At 40.7% G+C, this 21,269-nt stretch overlaps 1 protein-coding gene across 7 annotated transcripts in view; it reads right to left on the bottom strand.

The window, feature by feature from the left end:
- MCF2L2 (MCF.2 cell line derived transforming sequence-like 2) overlaps positions 1 to 21,269 on the bottom strand; it is a 159,684-nt gene that overhangs the window by 36,539 nt on the left and 101,876 nt on the right. For all 7 annotated transcript variants that reach the window (XM_088170466.1, XM_088170467.1, XM_088170470.1 and 4 more), the window contains 3 exons: positions 6,464 to 6,530; positions 5,231 to 5,346; positions 3,881 to 3,950 (listed from right to left, as the gene is read on the bottom strand). In XM_088170466.1, coding sequence (XP_088026592.1) covers positions 3,881 to 3,950; positions 5,231 to 5,346; positions 6,464 to 6,530 — 253 coding nt within the window. The remainder of the gene's footprint in view (positions 1 to 3,880; positions 3,951 to 5,230; positions 5,347 to 6,463; positions 6,531 to 21,269) is intronic.

Below are 21,269 nucleotides of genomic sequence, written 5' to 3'. Positions count from 1 at the left end.
GCTTCCCACTTCATCTGCACCTACCCTGCTGGATGTGACCTCAGCAAATCAAAGAAAACACCAAAAATAAATCTCAGCAATTCCTGGATTTCTCCTCTGTGCTTTCAGCCCACCAGGCACCTCCCATACACTCCTGTTTCAGGGAAATCACTTCCTTCTTACAATTACCAGAAGAAATCAGTGTTGCTGCTGTCTTCCTCTACAGACCCATCCTGACATCACCCCAATGAATCAGCTGCAAAATCAGAGCTGTGTCACGTAACACCACACTGTGTCAAGGATTATGCAATAAAAAACCCCCCTCTGTTGCAAATCAAGAGTATTAATGGTGCTGTTTCAAAATAGGTGCAGAGTTTTCTTCACAAAAATAGAATTGTTTGTACATGTAGCCCCGGAGGGAAGTTAGGAGGGGGTAAGCCCCACAGAACTAAAATAGCAACAATGCATAATCAAACATTACAATCTCATCCTGGCCCACAGAAAACTTATTGGACTGGAGAAGAAGAACAGAGAGAGCAACAGACAAGAGGACTATTAGGAAGAGAAAGTAACCAATTTAAATTTAAAGAAAAGGTACAATGACCAACAATTTACCAGCAATTTACCACAGTGGAACCACCCTACACCAGTGCAATCTACTGCTGCCTAAATCAATGACACCTGCTCAGGCAGATACTTACATATTTAATTACAGCTTTAAGTTTTGCAATAGTGTTAGGATAGAATTAGGCTCAGACTTTAAAACGCCAAGAAATAATTGATTGTCTAATTATTCAAATCCCAGTCTTAAATATTCCACACATCTCTATTTTCACATGCAAAGATTCTGACTTCTTGCTAGTACTTTTATACCATGCTCCTCTCTCCTGTAAAGCTTTTCCTTTCCACACTGATTTGGATGCTGAGAGCTCTGTAAGCTCCAATGCACATGGTATATATACACAGTTTCAATTATCTTTTTGACTGCTGATTTATTAATAATTTTTGCATTAGTCTAGAATTTAGACCTTTGAATCCAACTCACAGGTTTCTGGTCAGCTGCCACTGTTCTTTCACAGATTCCTTTTCTAAATGCTTCTTTCTCCCTGAATGATCAAATGCCCCAACTGCTGGGTCCTATTAAACTATTCCCTTTTATAAGGCTAGCAATATAGCAATAAGAGAACAGTGGTAATCTACAGTGAATCACTCCTGCCAGACACATCACCTTGCACATTTTGGTAAGCAGTCTGACACACCTTTGCTTCCATCCTGGGCATTCTTGCCTTGATTTGGTAAGCTTTCATTCTTCTTGTACAGCAGATCAGCCCAGCATGTCCCTCCTTTTGCTGATAAACCACCAGAGGACCCATTCTGAAAGGTATTCAGTGCACACCTCTCCTGACTTTGAAAGCTGTGTAGTCCTCGACCACACAGAGCTGTAAGTAAGGTCAAGCATCTTGGTGATGGCAAAGTAGCTGCCATGTGGGTGAAGTTGAGCTGGCTCACTCGTAATTTAGCTCATATGAAGATCATGCTGTAAACGAGGTCAGGCAAATCGGGAGGAAGAACAAGAAAGTCATTTCTGGCTCATCTTTTACCAGATTCTGCTACCATGTTCCAGGAGACAGAGCCAGAGAGAAGCCAGAAGGAGACTCCACAGCCTGTTTCTCCTATCCCCTGAGATGAAGGGTTCACATTCATGGTGACAGCTGATCAGGTGGCATTGGTGGAGGTGGGAGAGTGTGTGGGGACACGGCAGAGGAATGGCTGGCAGGGGATGGAGTGACTGGCACCAGAGTGTCTCACTGCAGCTCTCAGGATACTTTCAAGCAGCTCTGGAATCAGGGCTGAAAAGGCCCAGCGTGATCAGACAAAACTCCTCAAAGAATGAATCTAAAAAAACTGTCTGTTTCTAATCATAGGCCCAGTCTGTTGTTATGGCAGGATGGTTAAACCCATACAAAGAAGGAGAACCTGCAACAGTGTGAGTTTCCTCCCAGGACTCAGCATCACTTGGAACAGCAGCTGCTTCTGTTTCCCCCTGTCATAGCAAGCATGGCCATAATTCACAGGGCAGCCAGAAGCCACTGCTCAGCAGGAAGGCATAAAAAGCTGCCAAATCATGGGGAACACAAACACACAACCAGACTTTTGTTTGTGCCTCCTAAAGGCAGTCCAACAGAAACAACACATTTCTGGACTTTATGTGGCTTCTTCTAAAAACAGAACATGAGGGCAAGTTCTTGAATCAAAGGTGCTACTGTGTGAGCAGAGACAACTCAAGAGAGAAGCTTGTGCTTTCTTAGTGTGAAACTTGAAATAGGGAGAAAGCAAATGCATGATTTAACCCCTTATTTGATAGATTTAGTGTGTTTGACCAGGCCACACTAACTGATGTGCTAAGGCAATGGTTTTCTTTCACTTCATACCTGAACCCTAGCTTTAGTTCTGTTTTCATATTGGTAGAATAGTGAGGAGAATTTGGCTTAACAGCTGTTTTTACAGACACATAACCTACAATATTTAAACATGGTACTTGAACCTTCTGCAGAATCATAGGAACAGTTCTATACCAAGAATTTTTATTTAACTGCATTCTTTAGGGATATATGCAACACATGGACTCTTTTACTTTTTTAGGTTTCAAAGGTCTGCATTCTTCAAAGACTGCTTATCCTCTTTTGCATAATGGTTTCACCACAGTATTTTCCTGCCCAGCATCTGAATCCTAGGATAGGATAACAACATATGCCTTGGTAGTGTCATTTACTCAAGCTCTAAATGCTTCGTTGTTAAACAGAAAATAATCCAATGGACATACAATCACATTTACACTTGTATGGTTCTCTCCAGCCTGATCTGTTTGTAAATTGGAAGTATACCCTTTGCAAGTATCACATGCTCACAATTCCCACTAAATTTTAGTAATGAGGCAGTGCTCAGCACCTCTGACTGATTCATCCAAATCTGTCTGTATTTAATATGTGCTCTGGAAAAGCAGCAAATGCTACCTGTAGTATACAGGAGAAGCATGAGGTACCTTTGACTACAGTGCACAGATATTCACATTTCTCATGCCACTTCCATTTCCTGTGCAAAACACAGAGCCTTATTCACACAGTTTTGTCAAACTCTGAAAGCAGCAGCAAACCACCAAAACAGATATTTTTTCATTCGTAGGGCCCCTGAAGGGGTGCTATAGAAACAAGCACCTTTGGTTGTGTTGCAGGAAAGAACTAATGGTCAGCCTGAGTGGAGGAGGGACATCACTGGGAGCTCTAGGAGAGAGCTGCAGCACTTGGGCACTGAGAGTCACCTCACAGCAGAGAGAATCCCATTTGTTGAATGAAGAGGCAAAGGGAATCGACCTCACAGAGTCTTATGGAGCTGGTGGGGCCCATGCAAGGACAGCAGCAGACTCTGCTGGGACAGTTCTAGGGAACCAAGTGTCCTGAATGGTGCAGAGAAGAGAGAGATAAGATAAAGCAGGAACAGGATGTGTTGTCTGCACTCAGAGCAACCTGCTGTGACACCAATATTGTTCTCCGCCTATTTACTGCTGGGTGGTGTCTGGGTTACATTAGACTCCTGCTATAGATGTGTCTGATATGAAAAGCATGTCAAACATTTGGATCACTGTTATTTGTTGGGTTTTTTCTTTTAAATGGGACTTAAAATACTTGTAAAACACTGGTAAGAGATTTCTTCCTGTCAGTAAACCAGGTAAAGGGTCAGATATCAGAATACATGCTTGGTAACTGTAGCTTAATTTGGGAATATCTGCTTAGAGGAGTTTCCCTCATTCACAAAAGCAGAGTGAAAAGATGGGAGTAAATATGTAAGTACTGTAGGATAAGACCACAGCTATTCGTTCAAACCTGGAAAAGGATATACTTACTCTTTTCAGAAAGCATCGGGCAAGAAGCTCAGGGTTTTCAATGCAATTTTCTATCTCCTTAAGGAAAATCCTGAGAGGAATAAAAAAAGAGCAAAGAGTAATGTGAAGTCCCACCCACATTTGTGTGCTAGCTTCTGTGTAAATCCAATTTAAGGTCTTCATTTTTGTAATATGAGGATTCAATGGGAAAGGTAACAGTCCTGACACACCAATGAACAAATATTTTAGAAAAATGGGATGTGGCTGTCACCTGATTCCCTAAATCACAAATATTATCATATTTTCTCTGCTCACAAGCATCTACTACATCTGATTCCTCTGACTGTTGAAATTTATTTCCAATCTGTAGCCCAAATACCTGCTTTCCCTTTGGTTATGAGGATTTTTCAGAACAGCTAGAAAGGGCAGGAATGCTCTGTCAGATGCAGTTGCTCAATCAGCAAGCAGTGAAAATATGGGATGTAGTCCAAAGGCTTCTGCAGTGACAGTCAATGCAAAGGGAAAGAAAGATTGGGCTTGCAAAGAGAGAGGAATATCTTTCTCTAAATGGAAGACACAATCTTTGAAATAATATATAAACTGGAAAATAATTTTTCTACTATGTATTAACTACTCTGACATAATATTAAGACTTGCAAAATATATTTTTAAAAATTAATTTTGTTCAGCTGTTTGTTACATCTTACAGGCAATTATAATTCAAAACAATTCCTAAACTCCCGCTTTGGCTACAGCCAGTTTTGCTTAAGCAAGGCTAGGAAAAGCAGAAAATTTATAGAAATTGCCCTAAGCTTTGTGTTCTGAAAGTTGATTGCAAAAGGGTTAATCTTGTTCATAACTTGTATTCTGTAGTCATGGGCTCTGAATTTCCTTGTCCACAGTGTGGACATGGCTTCTGAAATGTTTTTGATCTTATATGAGGGACAAAAAGAAAAGTGGCATCAAATGTACAACATCTTCTGATCTGATAACAGAAATACAGGAAAAATAACCTGAACACTAAGAAAACTTCCTCACAGAGGTGTTTTGCCACATAGAAAATATCAGGATTTAGTTCTGTGACATCTACCAGTGTACCAAGAGAGGTGGTAAAACACTGACCACAAAGGACATTCAAAATGGATCCTGCCAGGGGAAATCACTAGTAAATGCACGAAGGGTATAATCTTCACCAAAGAAAAAGATGAAACGAATTATTTCAGAGGTGTTCTCTACATATGGGTTTTATAGGACACAGAGACCGAGTGAGGATTACTTTTCCTGTGTGAGCATGACAAAGCACCTGACAGAAAAGGACTGGACATGATGGTGGCACCTGAGGATGCAGGACAACCACCAGCTCCCATGTACCTGTTGTGGAAATAGTAGATTTCTGGGAGGTTCCCAAAAAGAATTTCCTTTTTGTTCTGAAGTGCAGATGGAATCAGATGTACTAAATTGGGATTGTCCATTTCTGAAGCATACCCCTGCAGAGAAGAGTGGAGAATAAAACCAGTCTGTTTTTACCAGGCAAGAAGTACTGTGTTCAACGCACTGAAAGCCCCAAAGTCCATGTGCTTTTGTTCTCCACAGAGCAAACAAAGCTTCTCCCATGCCTGCTGCTTTGTTGCTCCCATGAATTTCTGGTGCTTCTGATTTTCCAGAGATTTTACCCTGTAACTGTGTAAACACATTTTGACCACAAATGAACAGGTCACGAGGTTAATAAAAAGTAGATTAAATTATGTGTCTAGGATTCAAAAGCCATGTGGGTCATGTAGGGATGGAGACTGCTAAGATTGACAGACAGGTATCTTTCTGGTACCCTGCTTCATTGCATAAGAGTTAGTTTGGATTTATTTGTTGAACTGTGACATTTGGATTGACTATATTTTTTCCTTGTAAAAACTGGATTGTGTTTCTTTGATAATAACTTCAAGAGAAGAACATTCTTATTTTAAATTCAAGAGTAATATATAAATTAACAGAGCTGCCAGCTCCCATTTAACAAATGTAATAAAGAATCAACCACATGTCCTTAAAGTTCCACACATGATTGATCCCTAGTCAGCTTCTGTCTTCCCACAGATTAGGGACCTCAGACTCCACACACACCAAGTTTGCTGATATCTTATCTGTTTCAAAAGCTCAAGAATTATATTTGCAGCATGAGCTGCTTTTTTCTGTGTTCAAGTACAACGTGGGACAATAAAGACGAGCAGGAGGGGCGCCTTCCCTTTCCTCCATCATTTTCCAAACGTACATTCACAGAATTTAGTGTCTGGCCCCATGGACATCAAAGGTGCTGCTTCTGAGACCTATTGGTAATATTTTGAATAGACATTATTAACTCTTTCTCTGTCCATAACTTTCAGAATCATGCACACTGTCCTTCTGTGGGCTCAGGCCAAAGAAAATGCTTTTTCCTTTAAGCTCTGAGGAAGGATGTTCAAAACATCCTTCCCATTCTCCATATCCAAGGCTGAGCTATCACAGCCTGTGTGTTATAAACAGGAGGTGGGAGTGCTCAGCCCATGAAGGATGTGCACCTGGAGTGATGACTTAGAGGTTTAGCACCAAAAATTAATTTCAGAAGTTTCTTACCTCTATTATACTTTGAAGTTCTTCTACATAAACCCGTTCTGTTTCTATCAGCTCATTGATTATGTGGCTGAAAGACGAGAAGGTAGAGAGTCATAGTGTTAACCAAGCACATGTGAAAGAAAAAAAAATTGTATTCCTTACATATTCCTGTTTATGCCTTTGGCTACACACAAAAACCCTCTGAAGGTCATTTCTCAGTTCTTCAATATTGTGCCATGTTGATAAGATTAAAAGACCTAAACATATCTTGGACTGTAATTTTTTCCAGCTCATTTTAAACTTCATCTTTATTCCTGCAAACTGGGGGAAAAAAAATCCCAAGGTGGAAAAAAACGGTTTTTCTTCTAAGAATACTCAATAAAGTGAAACTATACTTCAGAGCTATGCTAATGTTTTTGTTTCATTTCTTTTATAAAATAAGCAAAATCAGTGACTAGACTTCCATCCTTTCATATAATGCAAAAACAGGCAACAGGATGATGTCAGAAGTCTGAAAACATGAAAGTAGATTAGAGTAAAACATTTTTACTATGTTTTGGACTTTTCATTTCTAATATTAGTTTAATGCTCCTAGGTAACTTGAAGACATATCTTTTGAAGATGCCTGACTTATTTCACAGAAACACAAATGTAACCAATTCACTTCTGGACAAATAACTCATTAAATTTTAAAATAAAATTGCATTCGATCTCTCATGTTTTTTTGCATCAAATGTCCCATATTATCAACAAAGTGTTGCCTTTAGTATTGTTATGAACAAAGTTTTCAGGGTAGCTCCTGTAGAAGTTTGAGCAGTAAGAAAGGACAAGGGCCTGGTGTTCTTTTCCTGGCCTGTGCTTCTCGAGAGTCTTTAAGCACAGCTACCTCAAGCCAAAACACATCCCCAGAAGAACACTAGGGAATAATGTCTAGAGGAACTGGAATGTGGCCAGCCATGAGCAGCACACAACCTGAGGCCAGCGAAGTGTAGGCAGCTCTTGGCATCAACAGCAGCACGTGCATCCATCCAGCGTGTCCCTGCACACCCTCCTGTGCCTGGCTACCTGGCTTCGTGTGTCACATCAGCAGCCAGGCCCTGGCAGCCCTGGAGACCATGAGTCACATCTGCACTGTTGCATCCACTCCTCATTCTCCACAATTTTTTAGGATGTCCTTTCTGAGGTTAAAAAAACAACCGCACTCCTGATAAAGCCTCCTTTGAATGGTTTGGCCAAGAATTTGAAAATAAAATAGCCATATTTCAGCTTGCAGCTTGAAATACAAAAGCACTGACAAAAACATTACCAGGCTACTACAATAGATTCACTGATTTCCTTTGGATTGCCTCAGTCCTTCTTCAAGGAAATGTGGTTTTTGAAGGCTAGCTGGGGACCACTTACTCAGGTCTCAAAGGCTACTACTCCTTTATGGACCACTGCTTGAGAAACATAAATACTGAGAAAACTAGACCCTACCTTCAACTTATGTTTCAAATTTTGTTATAAAATAGCTGGGATTTCATAGCTGTCTTGACATAATGCCTTAAATTGCAGTGTCTAGCACAAGGTAGGGCAGTGGATGAGGGCTGTACCAGTGCTCAGGTCCCACTGGCCACTCTTGCACTGGCTGTGGGCTCCTGGTGACTCTCTCTGCTCCCTATCATGTGTCTTCAGTTTGGGAACCTCCCCCAGAATGTGCCATGACTGTCATGGACAATGAGGGGGACTCAGCACACACCTGCTGCCAGTATCATATTTAAAAAAAATATGAGGCAGCAGTTGACAGGATTATTGTCACAGGCAGTTCTTCCCACCCCCTTTTCCCCTTTGGCATGCATGACTTAAGTTAGATGTCATTTCTAGTGTAACTGGGATGTGTGAGGTAAAGGGGCAGGGGAGAACTTTCACACTGTATTGTTCATTCATTTCAGAGAAATTTTACAAGAATTTGAGGTTTGCACGGCAGCAGTCCAAACACAACAAAACTCTGAGCTGGCTGAAGTTTATGGGCAGTTCTCACAAAGATAACTCCTCACCAGGATCATTCCCAAGTAAACAGGCCATCTCAGCAGGGATGGTAAAGGATTAGGCATCTGACCTAAAGGTCAGAATCTGAGAAATCCCTAAGGTCCTATCTGTAGGCATCTTTGTTGCTAGTAAAACTTCATTCCACTCGAGTATTCTTGCTCCTTTCCCAACGAAACATTCACCAAACCAGCAGAGTTAGCCAAAGGTAGAATATTCTGGTCCCAGTGATACCTGACTCAGCTTTCCTGACATGGAAGTAGTGACGAGAAATTCTGCCCAGGAGGTCAAGGGCAGCTTTCCCTCTGTGGAGGGAGTGGAACATGTCCTAGCAGAGGGAGCTCAGCCACCACTGCCCTGGCAGAGCCCTGTGCATGGCAGGGCCCCTGCTGCCTCCAGCGCTGGGCAGAATGAGAGTGAGTTTGTGGCAAGGACCACACACAGACTCATTGATACGATGTTGTCAGATGTTCCTCCAGCAAAGGAAACTTCTTGGTATGAAACGCAATTACTGCGCATGAACTTCCTCTCGCTTGCTTGAATGATTGATCTGGGTTTCTAAGGAAACGTCGTAGCCTTGGCTACAGCAAGACCACATTTCCCACAAGGGGGATTTTACAGAGGTGTTATTCGAGCAGGTTTTTCTCATTTCAGCAGCCGTGATATCCTGTGGCCCCGAAGCACTCCTAAGATCTCACACATTGAGCCACTTTCCACCACTCGCAGCTTTGAGAAGCCCTGAAGTGCCAGCACAATATGGATGATAAGAAAGGAGAAAGTAATAAGAAAACTATTTCTGCTTTGTCAATAGTGCTGTCTCTAGTAAGTTAGTCATGCCATGCTGCAGTGAAGAAAAAAATTATTTCACAGAGGAAGCTCCTCAGCAAGGGTGAGAATATAGGAGCTGCAATGGACAACAAAGCATTGGGAAAAGCCTTATTTTTGGCCAAGGTTGTAAGTAAAACCTTGAAACTGAGGTAAACACTGGTATTAATTACCACCCTTAACTTTTAGAGATGCATTTTTCTATCAGTCCCTGCCTATGCTGGTATTTAGATCAAAGGTAGCTATTTATATAACTTTGGACTGTGCAAATTGCAATTAGCAGTATAGTTGCTATAGGCTCACCCTGCACTGGATTGTTTTATTGCAACGAAACTTTGCCAGTCACTATTTATCTGAGCTGGCTTCTTTGGGCAACTGAGAGCACACTTCTAGAAGGGCCTCACTGCAGTGACCATAAAGCAGATACATATCAGACCATTTCATCTCAGTAACTCTTCCTCCTTCCTTCTTTAATAACAGAAGGGAAAAGAGGCTTAACTGCACAGCTGGCCAAGCTCCCCAGTGGTGTCAGGTCATTCTGTAAGTCACTGTCACAATAACTTTTGTAGCACGGCTTCTCTGCTGTGATATGTGCTGCCTTTAAAAACCCCATCAAATATAATGAAACACTAAGCATGAATATTATCTAGAGATTACCCCAACCTATTAATATCTCCTCTGACTAAATCTCAATTGCTTTGTCCTCATACAGTTACTATTTGTGCATCCTGCTCAGATGACAATATAAACTAATTCAGGATTTTTATTTCCATAGCTGTGTTTCTCTAACAAACTCATTGGCCCACGTCCACTCACAGATCCTGGTTCTATGCCAGGATTTGCTATCACAGGTGCCCGTCCTGATAAGGAGCCTTTTCCCAGAAGAAAGATTGAAGCTGTTCTGCAGAAAACCTGACTGCATGACAGGTATGGAACCAGCAGAAATTGCCCTTGTGCAGGAGCTCTCCATACCTGTCTTATAAAAACACATAGCGCTAGTAGATTTAACAGGAGCATTTTCAAAAACCAGAAGAGCAGAAAATGGGTATGCAAGAGCAAAATATTTAATTTAATAAATTAATAAAAAACCACCCCATCACTTTTATAAATATACCTAATATAGATAGAAAGCTACTTAAATTGAAAATACTGGATCTTTTAATACCCAAGGCTTCAAACACAATAGTAAGGACTGAAAGAAACTGTGTGCAGTGCAGTGGAAACATAAACAGAAAAAATATCAGCACTGAATGGACTTGGACTTAAGGGAAGTCAGAGTGAATAATTTATTGGGTTGCAAAAATTAGCACAGTGATTAAAACCTCCCTCTGTCCAGCACTCTAGCTAGTTCTAAATACTGTGAAATTTCTATTTGTGAATGTAAATAAATTTAACAAAACTATACTTTTTTTGCAATGGTATCTTCATTGTAGGTAGCATATGATAAAAGTCTCACTGTTGCAGTAGAAACAGAATCAGCAATAAATATCACATCCAGTTTTGAATTAGAAATCACTACAAGAAATTCTAAGACTGGTCTAATCATAAAATCTCAAAATTATCTCAGTGCTATGGAATGAAGAGAAATGACAGTAGCTGAGTAGAAGCAACTTCCATTCCACCTAAATAATTGCATTTAAAAGGAAATTTTTTTGCTTCTCACAGTGCTAAAAAGGCCTTTTTCAGTTGAAAAATATTCTCAACTGAGGTTGCGCAACAGCTCAAATGAAATCTGAGTAATGAGTCAGTTGCTGTACTTTACCTCTTAAAGTGGAATAAAAGAACATTCTGGACGTAAGAACATTTGTTTCAACACAACTCGTTGTTAGCTGATACAGTATTTGGTATCTGTTCGTTGATACAGGAAACAGTTCTGATTTCTCTGCCATGTACTCCTTTTTTTTTTCCAATGAGAGCAATGCCTTGAAAGAGCAATGATTGTTTTTAAAGTACATTTCATGGCTGCAAACAAAACCCAACTAAGTAACTTTGAGAAGCATAAGGGACTTAGGTACTACACTCCACCCCACCTCAAAATTAATGCCCTTAACGGAAGTAATTGTAATTGCCTGCTGCAATGTCAAAAGAATTTGCTTCAGCTATTATGGAAGTTCTTCTGTGTAGGACTGCATCTTTATTAGAAATATATTACACCATCAAAGTCGCCATTTATAATATTTTGCTTCTTCTGAAATTATCTGAACTCTTCACATAAAAGGAATTGTCCCACATTCATTGTTCCCAAAACAAATGACCTTGGGGAAATATTTTTATATATCTTAATTAGTTGGCCTACATTATAGGAACCAGAGCATAGTTGTTAATGGAGCGGTAAATTAATTAAATCACCTACAGAAAGGAGTAATATGAATAGAGGACTAAAAGTCACACAGGAGTTGTTTCTCATCTTGACTGTGCATCTACACTGAAAAGATGCATCTCTGAACCCAAATTTGAGCTACCTTTAGACAATGTGGATGCTACAGACTGGTCCTTAGTATGGGCCAAAATAACAGACGACATAGCTGTGTACATATTTTGTCAACTACCCATATTTATGAATTACCCATCAGGCCCCTGTGGTGATTTTCGTTTTAATCTTGCAGCTGCACTGTTTCTGTTTGGTGGCAAAGACATATTTATTTTGTGATATCTCAGCATTGAGTAATCAATTAGCTAAGAGCAGGTAAATAATTTATAGACAAAAATAGTGTAATTGCTATGAGTTATTAGTATCAGGTCGCATAATATCAGATGATAGTAGGTTGGTAATAAATTGAGATCCATAGAAACTACTACACACACATGCTTGTGAAATATCTGACGTAACTGAGACACTGCAGGTTAACAGGTTGCTCCCACACTGTGCAGACTTTCATGTGATTACTTTGTTTGCTTGAGATCATGAGTATTTACATGCAGGCCACAGAATTAACTTAATTATTCAGATTTCAGCATTCTTCTTTAGAAATATTACCCACTCAAAAGAAAATGTGGTGATTTCCTAGGGCTAGGCAGAGCTGGTACAGCAATAAACCATGTTGCATAAAGGATTTAAAGTGAGAACAGAGGAAGAAGACATAATTCTTCCCTACACTTACTTAAGGATGGATTCGATCTGTTGAACCGAAGCCAGTATGGGTACTTAAGTTTACCAGCCAACAAAGGAAGCTCACTGCTTTTTAAATGTAGAAATATTAATATATGCACATATGCATAAAAATAAAGGTAATTAATATACTAACACTGACATTTACTCTCATACCTGTTTCTGTCTAGTAATGATTAGAACATACTCTGTGAATATATATCAGTCATATATATATATATATATCAGTGAGATATATATGTATACATTTATCAGTCACAGCTGATATTCAAAAGATAAGGCCTCTGAAATGAAACACTTTACATTTTGCAGGTCCTACTCATGTGGGAAATTCATGGTGTTTTTGTGTCCTGGCAATAATTTCTTCCTGGCTGCCTTTTTCTTAAAAGTTGAAAATAGAGAAGGTAAAAATTCTCTCGATATGTAATAGTTTCTGACTTCTGAAAAAAAACAAACCAATATTTAACAGCTTTTTTCTATGCACACCCTGACTTTTAAGACAGCAACTAATTTCAGATTACATGCTGCATGCTTTTTCCGTTCCTTTGTAGACACAATACAACAATATTCAAATACTAGTTGACCTCATTGAGAAAGATCTGATAAGGGCTGACAACACTGTGGATTTTCCCACATAGGGTGGTAAGGACTTTTTCAATAACAGCAAAAGTTACAGTGGTAAAACCCCGAAAACTTCAGACAGACACGACCAGCAATATCAAACCCAGAATTAGGTTAAAGGAAATTTAATGGACACTGTTTATACTGAGAATTCATGCTGACTGCTAGAGCTCAGGCTCTAAGTAAACCTAAACCTAACCATGCCCACGGCCTCTCTCCAAAATTCTCTGTAGTCTCAGGTGGGTATCCTTGCTGGTGGGTGTCTTGGTGGGACAGAGGATTTAAGCACATGTGACTCTGCTCCCTATGGATTCCTACACCACCCCAATCTCTTGCTGCAGAGCATCTCTGCTGGTTCTGTGACTTACATGTCTCATGCCTGTGATACTCACTTGTCCTCTTCCTGTCCCTGCAAAGTCATTTTGTGCTGTACAGACACATTTTCAATTGGGATGCAAAAGCTTAACACAAAACTATCGTTTATTCCATGTAAATGGCAACACAAATTATATCCTGAACGACCAAACTTCTTCAGGAGAAGAGCATCATTGGTTTTGATTCTCATGGCAGATCTGCCTTTGGTAGCTTTGTTCTGAAAGACTTTGTAAGGCCATTTAGGTAGAACGAAGAATTAGTTTTATTAGCAAAATTACTAATAATTGATCTTATGGACAGGCCTGAGCTTATGTCGGAGAGGGCTGACCAGGGAAGCTCATGTCGCACTTGGAAATGAGAGGATAGATTTGGTGATAATGTCTCATCTTTTGAGGGTCTGTATTTCAAGCACCGAAACAGGCTGCCCAGGAAAGTGGTGGAGTCACCATCCCTGGAGGTATTTAAAAGTTGTATAGATGTGGCACCTGGGGATATGGTTTTGGTGGTGGCTTTAGCAGTGCTGGGGTAACAGCTGGACTTGATGATCTTAAAGGTCTTTTCCAGCTGAAATGATTCTATGGTTCTATGATTTCAGTCTGAGATATGACCCTAAGGAAACTCCATCCTGCAAAATCTGCTTCTTCCTGTAAAAGGACACAGCATTGTGCCAGACTTACAATCTATGGTCCTCCAGCCCAAACTCTAGTGTGTCTTGGGCCCTGCTTTTAAACATCCTCAAGAATCAGTATTCTTTGGGGCCTGGGAGGAATAAACTCAGATGTTAGTTATGTGACAATGGCAATGAAACAGGGAGAGAAACTTCTGATAAGCTCAAATGGAGTTCAAATGGAGAGTAGCTGGAACACATATTGTGCTTTAATTAATCTCTTCTTGGCACATTAACATCAGTCAGTAAGTTGTGAACTGCCACGGCTGAGGACAAACATCTCTTTTTTGTGTGTCACACTTCCTCAGCTGCAGTAATCTAGGCCAGAGGGGCAGGCAAGGATCCTGCCATCTGCAGCTGCCACACTCCATCCAGCAGGGACTGGGAATCACAGCTATCAGCAACATCCACATACACTTACTAAGCTATACTTTGGCAACCCTGTTTCCCCACCCCAAAACATTGCTTGCAGAATTTAATGATAAACTTCGAGAAAGAAGGAGACACTCTTGGAAGATATTCCAAACTTAGAAAGAAACTATAGATAACTTTAGTATAGACTCCAGCTGAAGAATGTTTTCAGAGGGCCACTTTACTCAGTAGGAAACTCAGAGGGAAACTCTCACACTTGCAGATTGCATAAAACTGGAAGAATATTACTCAGCATTTGGGTTTCTTACTTTTTTCTCTAAGCAGCTGCTAATGGAGAATGTCCAAGATAATACAATGGGACAGAGGGATTTCTAGGCTCATCCATGATAACCATTCCTCTCCTTTTCTCCCCAGAAGAACAGAGAACTTGGTTTATCAGCCTCAGTGGCTGTTGCAGGTCTTACACAAGCCTTGCCTACGTGGGAAGTGCCTTGTTTGCCAGTCCAGTGTTTGCAGTTAGAGCTGGGGCTGGGCAGCACTGCCTGGCAGAGGGAAGAGCACTGCACCAGGCACGGCTGTTACACAGGTTGGAGCTCTTGGTGTCCTCTGCCCACACAGGAAGCCTGGCCTGACCCACTACTGGGGGAGCCAGCACAGACAAATAGAACTTAGGCACTTTTACCAAGAAGAGCACGCTCAGGGTCACATTGTTTAGCTCTAATGCAGGTCAGGTACCAGGAAGGCAAGACTGTCCATGCTAGTTTGTCCAACATGGCTATTAACCAGGGAACAGTATTTGAAGACAGGTTTGTAATAACTAGAAAGGCAAGTAAAGCATCAGTGTCTTCCAACTAGACGCTACAGAGAAAGATCATCAACAGTGTCTTGAATAATCTGCATATGCTGAGGAACTTTGCAGAGTCTACAGATGAGCTGCTGGACAGACAAGTCATGCTATGTAAAACAGAATTCCTTTCTAGACTCATACAAAGAAAATGTTCCTGCTGGATGAAAAAATCCACATGAATTTTCAGAAGTGAATACAGAATTCTAAACATGATTACGTCACAAACCTTCCAAACCTAGTTATTAAATTCCCAGTTAATGAGCAGCTTTTTAAATGCAGGAAGTAAAGTCAGCAGTGATTTACTACTCAGTGCAATTGATAAATCACTGCTCCATTCAATCACTCGCTACATGGGATTGACTGATCTCCCATCTGCTCTGTCCTCTCTGCTGCTGTCCTGCAAACCGTGCAATTATTTAGATCATCTCAGTGTGGGTGCAAGCCACTGACATCTGATTAGGCAACATGACGTGCTCTTTGTGCTGTGGTAAATAACAGTGTGAAGTGTTCAGCACTCCTTCATGAGCTAATTGGCATACAGGAGCTGCATGTTTTTAACTAGAGTTTAAAAACAGATTCCATTGAAACTGGTGCGATGTGCAAAGGGAAGGCTTTGGCAGCTGTCTGGAGAATTTTACACTCTGAGAGGTGTGATTGCTCCCGGTTTGTTTAGTGGTTTCCCAGCCTGGAGGCTCTCTACAGAGAAAGCAGCACCACCTGAACTGAGGTGGTATAAAATCACACCAGTGCCTTTCCTTTTCCTTCCCCATCCATCAGCTTGGCACTGATAACAGGGCTAATTTCCTCTACTCTTTGGCTTGTGCCTGTATTACCTGGGATTTCAAGGCGTCCTTCATGCAAATACATAAAGGCCAAGGACTCTCAACCTGCCATGTCAGAGCAAAGTCAGGTTTTTATGGAGAGGTGGACAAGCTACAGTTAAGGGGTGAAGCAAACATATAAAACTTCAAGTCCACATGTAATTCTTCAGAGAAGATGCACCCAGTCCTAAGCCAACACAGAGCTGCCTTTCTTCACATGTGCTCTCTAAACTCTGAGTTGGGTCCGGGGGGCGAGGGAGCAGACCTTTTTTCCTGTCCTGGATAGGCAGAGGAAGAGGAGGGAGATTGCTGCCCATCGACTTAGTGCTTGCAGAAATTTTCAGTGCTTTTCAAGTGGAGCACACGCATTTCTGTGACATGGGACAAGACAGAAGATACCTCTGATCCTAATCACCCCATGTGCCTGTACCAAACCAACCATCCAGGATGTGCATGTGGCCAGCTGCATTCCAGGAGCCTGCCCAGAGCCAACAGGCAGCAGAACAATTGCACAGAAAACAAGTTGAGGAATTCCTGGAATTTCTGAAGAGCATTAAAATAAGCTTAGTATCCAATAGCAAGCAGGTATGAAAGATAATAGCAGAAGTGACTGCTTAATGCTCTTTGATAGTCGATTAAGTGCAAATTTTGTAAGAAAACATATTGAGTGCTTTTTTCAGCTTTTGTTTACCTCCCAGACTCTTTGGAAGCAAGGACACAAGGATTTCAAGGACTTCAGCAAGCCTCCTGAATATTCAGTCAACTGCTGCATTGTAACAATAAGAATCTTTTTTTCTCCTGTTCATAATATTTTTTCCAGTTCCCAGAAATATTTGGAACTCTAGTAGGAATACATCTCCCCTTGCTATTCTACACAGATTTCTATCAGAAGCCAGATCTCCCTACATGGCAGCATACCCTTCACTTCAAAGATCTTCCCAACCCTTTAGGCTGTAATTACGCCTGAAAGTGCTGGAGCCAATCTGCCCAACAGGGAAACTTCTCTGAAAACAAAGATTTTGTAAAAGTTGAAAGAGATGATGGCAAACTAGAAATGCCTTGTGGCTTCTTGAAATTTCTCCTGCTGACTGAACTTTCATTAAGTCTGGTGAAAGAAAACAGCTCCCTGTGCCTATTGATAAAGTCAAGAATATGTTTTTTCTTCTAAAATGTAGAGTTTCCCCGAGTTCTTCCTCTCTATCAGCTGGAAGTTTTCATGAGCCTGGAAATTCGACTGGGAAGACATGCTGTTGGGCTCCTACTGTAACACTCACCAACATCACGTTTTTTCAATTGTAACATAAGTCTTAAATTACACTATTTTATTAAATTTGTTATATATTCAATTTACACACTGAATGGAAACCTTTGTAATGGATCTTACTTATGCCATGTAAAGGGGGGAAATCATTGTTCAGTCTTGAAAAGAAAAGGCTTTGGGAAGACTTTTTTATGGCCTTTCAAAATATTAAGGGGCTTTATAAGAGAGAGACATTTACCAAGGCCTAGAGTGACAGCATAAGGGGCAATGGTTTTAAACTGGCTGAAGGCAGATTTAGATTAGATATCAGGGAGAAATTCTTTACTGTGAGGGTGGTGAGGCACTGGAACAGGTTGCCCAGAGAAGCTGAGGATTACTCATCCCTGAAAGTGTTCAAGGCCAGGCTGGATGGGGCTCTAAACAACCTGATCTACTGAAATGTTCCCTGGCCATGGTAGAGGAGTTGCACTACAAGATTTTTGGGTCCATTCCAGCCCACACTGTTCTATGATTCTAATATGTATCTCTGCCTCCAGTAGAAGCTCGGCATCTTTGGCCAATAGCTAATGAAATCAGGAAACTTAGTTCTCTCCTGCCATACACCACTCTGATGATTATAATAAGCACTTGGACACCAAAGCTTTCAGTAGCACTCCCTGAGCTACTAGTATTTTTGACACCAGTCTACACCTAAATTTAGCAATTCCCAGACCTAATGTCAGGACAACTTTGCTATTGCTGATTTATAACAGGGCTCTGGCACAATATTCTCATTCTGAAAATAGCTTCTAATTCTTTACCCAGGGCAGAAGTGCTGTCCTGCTCTACCCACACAACCTGATGATTTAGTGATACACTTACTCTCATGTTCAGAGTGATGCACAGACTGATTTATGGAGGTCCCCAGTCCTTATTAGATCAATAACACCAACCCAGATAATAAGATACACTGAATCTAAAGGATTCTTAGATTTAAATAATATGCAGATCTACAACTGAAACCTGTCATTCAAAGTCACAAACATCTTCAGGCACAGGCTGTATACACCGGGATGTGAATATGCAAAGTGAGAGCTGGCTGCGGGTGTGCAGAAGTGATCCCAGATGCTCCATAGGTTTCCTCAGTATGCAAAGCAAATTTTATGTGCATGTTCAGAGTACAAGCAATGAGTCTGGACGGTGTACGTCCTTGGAGACTGTTTTGCATGTGTACAGAAGTGCTCCATCCATACATGACAGCTGAGGTCATGTCTTATTTTTAAACTTGACTCTCTTTCATTAAAGTCACAAAAATGATACCTCAGACACCAAACCCTGGAACTGGTCATTCATGAAATTAATTCTATCTGAATATAAATGTAGGAGAGGTTACTGTCTCATGAGAATTTAATTCAGAAGCAGGGATTATGCTGCTTATGTGATATGGCTCACCTGAGTACAAAACCACCAATGCCTTGTAATTTTCAGCTGGTTTTTTCAGCAGTAATAGACTTAAATGAAGATGAAACATGAATAACATTGTAACTCCTGCCACTGCACACCAACCACTTCAAGATACACATTGCTGTGCTTGTAAGAGATTTCTGTCAAGGTCATCCATGTTGACCACTCACTGAGAACACCAAAACCGTACGCAAGATTTGGGGGTCATCTCATGAAAAGAGTGAAACTGTGGTCAGAAAGTCCTGGAACAGATGTCATACTTCTGTGTTTTCAAAATGAAGCACTAACACTGCCCAACAGACTCCAGCCCTTGTTGTGAGGTGGACTGGAAAAATGCTGGGTTTATCAAATCCAAAGCAAATCAACCAGAAAAATATTCAAAATTTACAGGAAATTCATTTTCTTATCTGATGGGGATTGCCAATATTAGCTTTTTAGATGGAGTTTCTTGATCAGTTTATCCACTCTCTAACTATAAAGGAACAACTATGTATCTTTGCATGCTCCCAGTCACTCCATCCTGCCTCCTTCCTCACATTTGACAGTGAGTGTACACCAGCATGCACACTCAGGTAAACTAGTGAGCAAGAGGAGTTGACCCAGCTCAAAACCAAACTCACAAAAAAGAAAAATAAAAGTCAGATCAGCTGCTCAATTGCCAGCCCTGTAAAAGGGGTATGAAGGGATTACATGAGGTGACAGTGGGGAGAGAGAGCAAAAGGGAAGGGAAAGGAAGAGAAGGGAAGGGAAGGGAAGGGAAGGGAAGGGAAGGGAAGGGAAGGGAAGGGAAGGGAAGGGAAGGGAAGGGAAGGGACATGAATTGCAGAAAATCCAGATAAATCAAGATGGGACTTTAGTGAGGACAAAGAAAAGGTTATTGATCCTTTGAGCAGATGTCACTTTTCAGGAAAAAAATGGACACAACTGTAAGACAACTCAGTTTGTTTGCAGTGCTGATTAGAAACAGTCATGTTTGTTCAATAATTGAAATACCTCTGACTTTGTTTTTTATGGACTTAGTTCTCCAGATCTTGTAATTATGTCTGAATGATGTTTCCACATAAACACACCTTAAATTTTAAAGTTAATTCCTGATTTTGAGAATGTGACTCATTGAAGCTGTATTTTCTGGGAGCTGCATTATTCAAACACAGATAATACAGAAATTAAGTAAGAAAGAAGAGTAATGTATGAAAAAAACCCCACCACACTTGTGAAGTAGGGAAGGAATTAACAATTATCATTTTGGTAAGAAAAATGAATGATCTTTTGTTTATAAGGTTAATTCTATTGTTATTTAAACACTGCTCAGATATGTCAAATTTCCATAATAACCTACAAACTTTTCCTTCTAAGGTAAACTGAAGGAAGATTGCACAGAATTAAATTTCGTCTTACTAAAGGAAAAAAACAGACAAATTGAAATCTGGGAAGGCTACTATAAAATATTTAGTCATACTAAGACACACAACAGGAGAAAGGAGAGATCAAGTGAAAAACTCCTTAGGCCTTGAAGCTTCCCAAGCAAAACTTGTATTGCAAAACAACACATCCTTCCATAGGATCATCAGCTGTTCAGGTTTTACCCTCGCTCTGCTTTTGCTAGGTGACCTTGACGACAGTATTCCTATCTCTATTTTCTCTCTTGTGTGTGAAAAGAAAGCAATTCCTTGCCTCACAAAGATGTTGTCAGATTTATGGTTGCAAAGTGACAAACAGACCCTAATTGTCATGATATGCAATAGTTAAATTTCTGTGAAGTCAATGATGAGGTCAGGAATGATTCATATCAATCACAGTCATGTGAAAGAATTGGAGATACACAATGGGTTTATGTTTGATATTTATAGTCAATCAGAAACCTATGATTCTGTGGTTCTATAAAATCACACAAGGCACAGCATTGTAGTGGCTTTTCAACTGAATTTGAATGTCATTTTTTAGCCCAATTTTTCTCTTTACAAAAGCTTGGCGAAAGTGTATTCAAAAATATGTATTCGTAGCACTTTCTTTGTTTTGGTTTTTTTCATCCCATGGAGACTGACTTACTATTGATGTTCTTCAATGAATCAGACATTTCCCTCAGGCTGGTGTGAGGAAGTCACCAAGATTTGTGGGGAAGGTAGAAGAGAAAAAGAAACTAAGTCGCGCTCTTCTGCACTCCTCTGAAGATTCCCAAGAGCAAAGTAAGACAAACAAGTTTCACTGCGACCAACAAACTAACTACGCAGCAATAAGATGTTACTTGGCACCTCGGAGACTTAGAGGAGCAATTAGCCAAACTTTTATGGCGTCCCCTAAGAAATTTTTAAGAAGCAAAGTACTTTTGAACTTCTAGCACATCACTTTCCTGAGTGTCAGCGCAAGACAGAGTTTTCCCACGTCGCACACCGCAGCCTCACCCTCGCCAGCTCCGGGGGAGCAGCGCCGGGGGCGGGCAGGGCGCTGCGGGCGGCAGAGC

The sequence above is a fragment of the Sturnus vulgaris genome, chromosome 10 (assembly GCF_052056855.1).
Source record: "Sturnus vulgaris isolate bStuVul1 chromosome 10, bStuVul1.hap1, whole genome shotgun sequence".
Classification (NCBI taxonomy): Eukaryota; Metazoa; Chordata; class Aves; order Passeriformes; family Sturnidae; genus Sturnus; species Sturnus vulgaris.
Note: the sequence above shows the minus strand (reverse complement) of the source record. Positions and strands in the feature narration are given on the sequence as shown.